Source organism: Lactuca virosa, chromosome 4 (assembly GCF_052849685.1).
Source record: "Lactuca virosa cultivar CGN04683 chromosome 4, Lactuca_virosa_CGN04683_v6, whole genome shotgun sequence".
Taxonomy (NCBI): domain Eukaryota; kingdom Viridiplantae; phylum Streptophyta; class Magnoliopsida; order Asterales; family Asteraceae; genus Lactuca; species Lactuca virosa.
The window spans coordinates 57,840,014-57,851,345 of NC_136429.1; the positions used below are offsets into that span (position 1 = coordinate 57,840,014).

An 11,332-nucleotide genomic window follows, 5' to 3' on the forward strand; every position below is an offset into this window, starting at 1 on the left:
AAAATGGTATGAGTTGAGCGATTTCGCAATAGTTGTGTGATGCTTTCATGCTCGAGCCTAGTTAACTATCTTTGTGAGTTTGAACCTTTGAGAGTGACTTGGGTATTAGGATAGATGCATATTATATTTATTAACATTACTAGACGAATGTCTGCACATTGTGTAAAAATAAAATTATGTGGTTAAAATATAAACAAATTTAAGTTATTATAAACCACTAATTTAATATCATTATTTATAAAATAAAAAAACTTATATTAAATTAAAAGGTTGATGTTAAAGATTGTGATTATTATCTTGAGTCATACGATAAACCACACATATATGAGAAGGATAGATTCTATGTAATAGTAATAACGGTTGAATATAATTTGGTAAAATAAAATTCAAATTAATGTAGTTTTAAATAAATATTTATCTTAAATTGTATGAGTATAATAGCTTCTCAAGATTACATATGTGAATAAAAAAATATGTATAATTTATACCAAATCAATTTAAAAATAATTCTTTGAAGTACTTTCAAGTTTTGATTGTGATAGTTTTTTTCAAATACCATTCATTGTTTTTAGAATAAATTATATGAATGGTATCTATGGTTTAGGGTAATATGTGCGTTTGGTTCCTAAATTTTCTTTTTTTAATTCGGAAGATCTTTAGAATGTATTTTTGTTACGTATTTGGTCCTTACCGGACCTAAAAAGACTAATTACCCTTCTTTATTTCTTTTTGTAATTTGTTTATACTTTATTTATTAAAAAATGTTTATTAAATAAGGTGGATCGCACTCTCAACAATCTCATTCACCTTGCCTTAAAACCTATATACATTGTAACCACAAGAAAACGTGTTTGATTTCTGGTCCGGTCATTTCTCCCTCGTCGTAAAAAGTTGCAAGCGACACAGCCCTTACATCCACCTTTACCTTCTCCTTTTTTCCTCATTCCTCTTGTTTCCATCTCAACTAAAGTAGACGAGCAGAGGAGAGAAAATCACCACCACCTGTACACCGAACTAAATCACCACCACGTCTACTACCAAAAAAATAAATACCTCATCAAACAGAGGAATCCATTCAAACCAAAAATCCAAACAAGTAAAGCAAAAGAAAAAAACTCAAAACATAAAGCAAATCAATAAATCAAACCCATTCAAACCATAAATCAAACCCCATCGAACCTGTGACTCAAATCTAAATCCAAAATCGAGTCTTCAATTGGTTTTTTGGTGGTGGGGCCGATAGGCGGAGGGGGAGGTACATGGCGTCGACGGATCAAGAGTGGTGGGTGATCCATTTCTCTAAATCGATCGCAAATCATCAACATCTCGACTCCGCCTATCGATCAAGCTCTCATACAATCCCCACCATCTTCATGTTTGCGTCTTGTAGCCACCATAATCACCAACCACCACCCTTTTCTCTGAATCGAACGGAGAAGTGAGAAGATCAGATGAGAGGAAGAAACCACTCCCTTCCTATTATCCCTTTCCCAACCATATCCCATATGCTTAAACTGGAATCGTCGGTAAAGGTTGCATATCTCTCACACACCATCCCTTCATCATCTATTGTAGATGAAATCAATTAACATCCAGAAAAAATAAAGAAAATCTAGAAAAAAAAGTCTACTGAAATCGACTAAAAACACAAAGGGATGGATGGAATCGATTGAATGTGGATGCAAGGAAATGAGTGGACCTTTTCTTACATGCCGACTTCTGGTACGCAAATTTGTTGCACGATAGAGGTAAAGACGAACAAAGGTAGGTTTCAGTAGATGAAGCGGTTTCCAACGATGTGGCAAGTGTCAGTCAACTTAATCGGGTCTTTGTCAAGAGTCAGACTTTAGGAACAATTTTTAGGGAACAAAGGGGTGATTTTTTGGTCAGGGTTCTATTACTGATGAAGCAGGTGTGCAGTGGAAATAGGGAGGAAAGAGATGCATCTCGATGGTAAAAACGCAGGAGGGGAAGGATGAAAGAGGCAGTTGACGATGAAGATAGATGAAAAGTTAGATTAAAAGGTGTATGAGAGGGAAGTAAGGAAATAGGTTTAGGTGGTGGGTACCACATAGATTTTTTTTTATTAAATTAGTATTTTTTTTAATAACAAGTAAATTATAATTAAACTTGAATATATATATATATATATATATATATATATATATATATATATATATATATATATATATATATATATATGTGTGTGTGTGTGTGTGTGTTTGTTCACAAGTGATTATTCATATATGAATATGTTGGTTATTGGAAGAGGTGGTTGAAGGGTTTTGAGTATTCTAACACTCCTATGGTGTACATGCAACCCTATAAACCTTGGATCTATGTTTTCTCTATTATACATGCAAATATTCAATATTTCAAGGTTTCATCCTAACTAGCATAAAAAGAAGTATATACAATACAAGAATCTAGTAGAATGACATACCTTTTGATGGAGCTTGAAGTCTTGAACCTTTAAGAGCTTAGTGCCCCAAGTGTTGCACCTCAAATGGTTCACACAACACCAAGAACCCTTGGAATAACTTGAGAATAAGGATACTAGCACCAAAATCGGTTTTGCCCTCTTGTGTACACACACTAGTGCCCATTTCATGAACTAGGGACCTATTTATATAGTGTGGAGGATTAGGGTTACATTCATGTTAACCCTAATACCCATGACCTTTCATTTCCATAGGACCCATGGGTTAAACACTCCATGGACTATCCATGAAAGCTTAGCCCAACCTAAATGAACTTGGCCCATCCTATATATATAAGAGTCCATATTTAATTAGTTCCTTTTTTATCACTAAATTAATTCTAAATTAATTCTTGATCAATACTAATTAAATAATATGATTCCATATTAATATATTAGAACTTAGAATATATTAATATAAATCATAAGTATCCTTTTTCTCATTTTGTCTATCCAATTGTTCCGATGCCATGCAACCCAAATGGACCATGCCAAATCGGGTCAAGTACATACCAATTATAGTTATGGATTTAGACACTAATCCAACAGTCTCCCACTTGGATAAGTCTAAAACTATTATTGTGTATGACTCCAAAACCCGACTTGCAATCGTAGCTCTTAAAGCCGCTGTCGAACTCTGACCTAGTCAATGACTTGTCCACTAGATAAGGGATCATATATTCCTCCATTCTAGATATCATATGAACTGAGACATGGATTATAATCATTCTCTCTGTCCATTTGTTGTTTCCCGATTTCCGATTTATGATGACTGACTAATTGAACAAATCAAATCAGTCCAGGCTTGGCCAAACACTTACGGGGTGTCATCACTAAATCATCGAGGGGCCCACAGATATCGCTTTTATCCCTCCAAGGGTAAAATGAATGGATAAACTTTGACTCATATGCTTGTTCTACTACTTGTTGAATCATATACAAAGGCACGTTTTATAACATCGAGTTACCAATGCGTTTTCGTACAATCAATGTATAACTAACTTATAGTCAACAACTTATATCTCTAGGTTTGAAGAATATAAGATATTATCGTCTCATGATTCACTCGTGATAAAATCCATGAAGTGATTCAAATGAGCGTGGGTTGAATCCAATACTCGAATCTCATTCTAGGAGCACTCATGAATGTTGTAGCAACTCTTGCTATGTCCAACACCTTAGACATCTACAAACCCAATTCATGACAGTCTTGCCTTAGTACCTACTTCCAACGTATTATCGATTGTGGATGGTTTAATAACTTAGTCAATCGGAAAGAACGACCTAGTTATTCTGGAAGTCAAAACATGCAAAGTGAAACACAAGAATAATTGAATCCAATATGGTCTCAGAACTTATGAATATAAATAAAACACATTTTATTTATCACCATATTGATTACACATTATTCATTGCATAATGTTTCAAATAATCAACTTAATACTTGAATTAAAACAATAGTCATGCCATGCTCCAAGCATGCACACTATGTTTGTCCAAACATTAGTTATGCCATACACCAAGTATGCACACTATGTTTGTCTATGATCCTTACTTTGTGGAATAGATCAATTGAACATAATTTCAATGATTCTCATTTCACAATCCCAAATCCTTATCGTAAATGTAAGAATTCCAAATTCCTGCCATTCGCCGAAATCTGTCAGATTCTAAACTCATATGCATTCATCCTCTTGTAATGACTATGCATAAAGTCACAAAGACTTGGCAATAGACATTACAAAGTATTCCAATGGAGATCAATTCCATGGAAACGAAGTCTCAAATTCAAAGTACATTACTTTGAACATCCTTCTTGCATTAAGTTTTCTAATCTTACACAGATTTAATGGATGACTTCCACCTATGGAAACATTTCCAGATTCCCATTCTGACTATCACTTCTGAATAAGAGTTGCCTCTTTTCAGAATATGTCAATATGGTCCTTCCCAAAAATTTACACCATACTTCCAACTGTCCATGAGCAACCAATTTTTGGTAAACCTCAGATTGTCCTCGACAATTGCTTAATCATTTTAGTCATATCCAGTTCTAGTACTTTTTCCCTCTTAATGCCCTAGGCATTAGGAAAAATTTAGAAAGGATAAATATTATAGCACATGTAATCGATCCTATATCTGAAGCATATGAGACACAATTTATGATGTCTCACATAAAGACATGATCCTAGACCAGTCTTTTGCTACAATATTTTTTATTTGCCATGTTTTCATAATTCGACTATGAATAGGGATGTCGTAATCATAATCGAATTTTGAGAACGCAATATATATAGAATTTCGTTATGTTGAGCCATTCCAACATAAAATCCATATATATATATATATATATATATATATATATATATATATATATATATATATATATATATCCTTGACAAAAGATGATTAAAAACTCAATCTAAGCTTTTAGAATTGAAATGAAGTATACTTTCCTCTCCCTTAATTATAGGAAAACAACTTTTCAAAACTTGCAGAGCCACGAATTGAGACTTTTGTTTTCTATAATGAACACTTTACATAATAATCATGCTCCCACTAACATGATAATTATTAGCATAACACTTATGCTCCCACTAGCTTTGACATGTACTCAGAAATCAGTTGGACTTCTAGAAATCAATACTTTATTGACTTTCTTACCAAAGTTCAAATTTCTGATACAAGATGCTTTGATAAAACTTTATCAAAATCATACACTTTTCCTTAGATAGCTCACATGTGTGTCTAAACAATTTTAGAACTATGAAAAGGGATGTCGTAATCATAGTCTCAATTGTTTAGACCTTTTCCATTTCTCACAAGTCCATGTTAGTGTGCCGGTTACCCACACGCGCTCCACAAACGACTTTTAGAATGAAAATATCACAATTGCTATCATATTTCTTGCACTATGGAGGGTAGTTTTTGAAAATTCAATCACTATAAATAAGAGCCTCTAGCTCTCATATTTCTTGCACCATTCTCTTGATTCAAGAGTCTTTCCCTTCTTATCCCCCGAGCATTTCGGTCCCTCGTGATTCGACTTCTCTTTCTGTAGTTTTAGTATAGTAAGGTGAGCGCTGAAGTGCTGCAAGAATCTTTCTTAGAAAGATTCAGCGATGAAGTTCTGCCCCTGCAGAGCCCGACTCCTAGCTAAAACTCCCTTGTAAGTAAGTTATGCTTACCCTATTTTAAATATAACTTATATTTAAAATTAGTATTGTTATTATGAACTTATAATAAATATTTGGGCTATTATTATGACTTATATAAGTGTCGTTATAATATCTTTTTTTAACTACTCGCGGTACGGGGAATCTGGTTTAAAGGGCCGCATAGGGTTGTTGGATTTCAGAAGTGTTATATGCCAAAATGGTCCTGCCCTCCGGTGTTTTATGTCTGGCCCCTGTCTGTACATAGTGGTTGGAAAATATTGTTTAAAAGCTTATATAATAATAATAATGCTAAGACTAATAATTTGTCACAGTAAATATTAGACTAAAATCTAATGGTAATAATACTAGGTTTCGTCGAAGGAAATTATATTGTTAAGAAGCGAAGCGCTGTCCGAGTTTGGAATCATCACTTTAACAAGTGAGTGCATAGTTACTTTCATCCTACACATAGATACGAAGTATTTAATATAAATTACGTGTTGTGAGTGCATAGTTACTTTCATCTTACACATAGATATGAAGTATTTTATGTAAATTACGTGCTATGTGTGCATATTATTTGAATACTTCCTTTCTATGCTGGATGAACGATTTTATACATGTTTTAAATGATTTAAACTGTATATGTATTTTATATCTACGAATATGTTGGGTAAAACATGGGTAGATGAACGATGAGAGATGAAAGATGGTATGAATAAACATTGGCAGCTATAGACTTAGTGCCTAATAAATAACATCGGCAGCTATGGACTTAGTGCCTATTAGATAAACACTGGTAGCTATGGACTTAGTACCTGTTAAAGAAACGCTGGTAGCTATGGACTTAGTACATGTTAGAGAAACGCTGGTAGCTATGGACTTAGTACCTGTTAGAGAAATGCTGGTAGCTATGGACTTAGTACCTGTTAGATAAATGTTGGTAGCTATGGACTTAGTGCCCGATAAATGAAGATTAGCAGCTATGGATTTAGTGCTTTACGAATGAGAATTGGCAACTATGGACTTAGTGCCTGTCATATGAACCCTGGAAGCGATGGACTTCAGAATGAACGAATGCAGGATAGATGATTCTTAGGGTAGACCCTTAAGAATAACGAAGATAACGGAGATGGGTAATTGGGTTGATTGTTTGATGTTTAAACATAATAATTATATTATTGTGGGTTGAAAACCCTATGTACTCACCAGGTTTCCCAACCTGACCCACTCAAGCTTATTTGTATCACAGATGTCGATATGAAGCTACTTTACACTGAGAGATTTAAAAGAGATGTAGATCACTAGTGTAAATGAATGTAAGTTCTGTTTATGCTTATGTTTCTGTATTGACGATGACATCCCAAGGTTTTGAAAATGAATAAAAATACATTTCTTCGGAAATGATTTGATAACGTATTTATCATGTTTTTCTGGGAACAAATTTCGCAATATTTTTATTAAAAGAGGTACTCTGATTTTTATAAAGCATAAACAAAATCGGTCTTTTGTGGCCGTGAAAATGGGGATGTCACAACAACCAAGAGCCATCATCCTTCAGAGCTCATAGTTCATGAAATTGTTATAATATCATAACTTTTTTAGAGTACAATATTGCATGAAATAAGACAAAATAAAAGTAGGATGCTAAATATTAGAAAGTACATTTGATATTATGAGCTTGAAGTTATAATATGTAACAGTAGAATGTTATATCTGTCAATCACGATCATGTCAAAAATCATAAACATCAGTAAAAAAACTCATTTAAAGTTCCACCAACAAAGGCCATCACATAAAACTACGTTGTTATTTTGGCTTAAAAATCAATGTATCATGTTATTGTCGGTTTAATAATGAAAGTAGCAACTATTGTTGGTTTAAAAATAAAAATAAAATGTTATGTTTTCTTTAAAAAAGAAACGGTCATGCTATTTTTGCTTAAAAATGAGAGTAGCATGCTATTTTTTGTTAAAAAAAATAGAAGTAGAATGTTATTTTTGCCTAACAAATGAAAGTAACGTCCTATTTTTGACTTAGAAATGAAAGTACCATGCTTATTTTTTTACATAAGAAATGAAAGTAGCATGTTATTTCTCCCATTTGAACCATGTTGAAGTATTTGTTCTATCTTCAAATGTATTCATTTGTAACTTCCAAACTTTTCAACTTCTTCTCTTTGATTGTCTTTAACTATACTCATTTGTAACTCCATAAATCTTTAACTTCTTCTACTTAATTGAATGAATAAATACAATGTTTTTCCTATATAAGAACATGATCTTCCCTTTTTTGTTACTCATAATTTCTTCTCATTCTCTTTTTTTTTGTTATATAGAGTGCTTGCAAAGGAAGAAGCATATTGAAGTTGTTTGATGTGTAAAAGAAAGATTTTAGTCTCTTATCTATTTGTTTTTTGTTACATATAGTACTTGAAAATGAAGAAAGTAGATTGTAGTTGTTTGATGTGTAAAAGAAATATTTCAATGATGAAATATATCGGTGCAAAAGAAAGATTTTAATGATGAAATATATCAATGTGACATGATCTTCTTTGGAATTACATTTGTTCATTCAAAACAACTTTGGGTTGTTTGGTTTGATGTGTGGATGAATTTAAAAGGATTTAGAATTAAAATTGTATAAATTCCTTGGTTGGGTTTGGAAAAAATATATTAATACTTAGGTATGAAAAAACTAATTTTGTTGCATTATATAAATCTCTCGCTTTCTTTTAATTTTCTTTTCAGTTTGTTTCATGTAATATTTTTTAATATGGTTATTAATATATTTTTTTAATGTTATACACTATTTTTATTTCTTGATATAATAAAGTGCATCCATAAGTTATCTTGATAACAATTTAATTGAATTTGTAGCTTTTTGTAAAAAAAAATTATAGATAACTAATTAATAAAAGTATAATATAATATCTTTATTACTGTTTCTTCTTATATTATGATTATAATCTCTATAAGAGAAATAGATAGACAATTGCGTCATTCAACATTTAACATCATATGAGAGATCTGGACGGGTAATAGTTAAATACTAAAGTTCTCCAGCAAGTGATCTATAGGGAGTTGGGTCGTTGAAGGCTTCACCATGAGAGGCGAGTTGTGATGAAGTAGCAAGAGATGTGAACACGGGTTTAACATTGAGTAAACCGACACGCGACAAAGTATTAAGAGCATATTTTGTTTAAGTGAAAAATAAACCATCAATGGTGTATACGACTTTAAGACATCCATTCCTTTGGTGCTAGCTTTACAAGATTTTGAAGAAGGATTGAACTTTGATTATTTGCAATATTAATCAAAAGATATGTAACCCTAATCCAATATGAATTTCGATTTCATAGCCTCTCTCCTAGAGTTTCTTGATATTCATAGTTAGTTGCTATCAATAGAGAAAACATAGACCCTTTCTAGGTTGCATGTGAACTTAAGAGTTTAAGTGTTTTTCCACCACATGTAAATTTTTATAACCTAGAAAACTCATCAGTGGTATCAGAGCCTTAGGTTTTATATTTGATTGTGCACTAAAATGAATTGATCAAAATTAGGTTTTATGGAAATTAAACCCTAAAGGCTAAAACTTCGACTTGGCTAGAGTTTTATGGAACTCTAGCCACCTCCCCCTTATTTTCGAAAAATAGATCTTATCATTAGGGTTTTCTAGTTTCCTTAATTATTATTTTAATAGGATATAAAATTTGAATAATTAAAATCTGGTAAACCCTACCCTTTTTTCGAAAATTAGAAGGATATGGATTAGGATTAAATTTGAATTATTTAATTAATTGTTTAATTGGTAAATAATTATTTAATCCATGGGTTTAAAATTAAATTTAAATTATTAATTGTTTAATTGGTAAATAATATGATTTAAATTTATTTAATTAGTTGTTTAACTAAGATAAAAGATTAAATCATTATTTAGTTTAAAATTAATTAATTATTAATTATTTAATTTGAAAATTAATTTTAAACCCTAGTATTTGGAAGAGTTTTAAAATACACCTTCTACTATATATGATTAAATATTTAATATATTATGTATATGACAAGTCAGTCAATCAATAGTAGGTCTCATTCACGAAACCATGTTATAAAGGGGTATAATGAAACGACCTATAAAATAACCGTTGAATGGGTGTCCACTCTCACCCACAACTCACTTGCGTGGTGGAGGGTCATTAGCCGAACAGGTTGATAGGACATAGCCTCGTAAAAGTATGATGTTATTAAAGTACTATAACATTTTTTGAATAAATCCTAACTCTAGTTACTTTAGGACAAAATGTGAAGTGTATGCTAGTCCATGAAAACACACATCACTCTTTATATGTCGTTAGTAGAGCGTGCGCGGTTAACCGACACACTAATTTGGGACTATAAAGTTGAGTGATGGACAAATCGAAAATTATCATTGTCAATGGAGCGTGTGTGGTTTACCTTCACATTAATTTGAGATGATAAATGGCATCGGAGTTGTCAAGCGGGTTTGCATGGTTATTCGCATCCTATTTGTGATCCTCGGCATCCCAGTCACAAATTTGAAGAGCATAGTCTTAGATTAAACATTTCATTGATAAGATCCAATGAATCTCAATTGATCTAGGTGTTTCAAGCTAGATTGAAATTGGTAAATTTGTATTACCTACCTTGATAAATTCACAATTAGATTACGGCATCCCTTTTCTTTGTTGTGAATTGTATTTTGGATCCTAGCCTTGAATATTTATTTTGGGTTAAAATATTAAGGATTTATATCACTAACTAAAAACTATGTATCTTTATATAGATGTCTGGAAACGGTGAACTCGTTGTTACTCAAGTCGGCTCCTCCAACTCAAAATTCTCTCTACTCTCGATCTTGTCGAAAGAGAAGCTCATCGGTCCCAACTACATGGACTGGATGAAGAACTTGAAGATGAATCTTCGATACGAGGGCAAGGAATATGTCCTCGAAAAGCCTCTTGTCAAGATCGATCATTCCACCGCTACTCCTAAGGAAATTGACTCGTACAACAAACACTCTGATGATGCCACAAAGGTTGCTTGCATCATGGTGGCCACTATGGCACTAGAACTGGCCAAGTTCTATGAAGAATACTGGCCATATGAGATGGCTCTCAACCTTGATGGAAAGTTCCACAAGAAGGCGAGACAAGAGAGTTTTAAAGTGGTCAAAGTTTTCATGGCATGCAAGCTCAAGGAAGGAGAGTCTGTTTTCCATCACGTACAAAATATGCAAAGGTACGTGGAGCAACTCCATAGGCTCAATGTGTCGTTTGATGATGAGTTGGACATTGACATGGTCCTTAACTCATTACCTCCTAGTTATGATTAGTTTGTTCTGACCTATCATTTGAACAACACGGAGACAACATTGACTGAGCTCTATAATTTGTTGCAAACTGCTGAATCGGGGATGAAGAAAAATCATGGCTCTACTGCAACAAATGCTCCTGTCCTGGCCCTTGGATCTGGAAAAGGGAAAAAAAGGAAGGATCATTCCCAATCTGGCAAGATATGGAAGGCCCATGATGGAGGGTCTAGCAGTAGGTCAAATTCGAAGCACAACTTTGATGTCCCTGCGGTCAGTGATCCAAAGGAGGTCAATTGCTTCCATTGTGGTTAAAAGGCCCATTGGAGAAGAAGTTTCCCTAAGTAAATGTGGGACTTGAAGT

At 33.0% G+C, this 11,332-nt stretch overlaps 1 protein-coding gene across 1 annotated transcript; it reads left to right on the forward strand.

The window, feature by feature from the left end:
• Positions 1-10,443: 10,443 nt before the first annotated feature.
• On the forward strand, positions 10,444-10,992 carry LOC145104497 (uncharacterized). The gene has a single exon (XM_079041732.1). It carries the CDS (start codon positions 10,444-10,446, stop codon positions 10,990-10,992), a length of 549 nt encoding a protein of 182 aa, XP_078897858.1.
• The last annotated feature ends 340 nt before the right edge of the window (positions 10,993-11,332 follow it).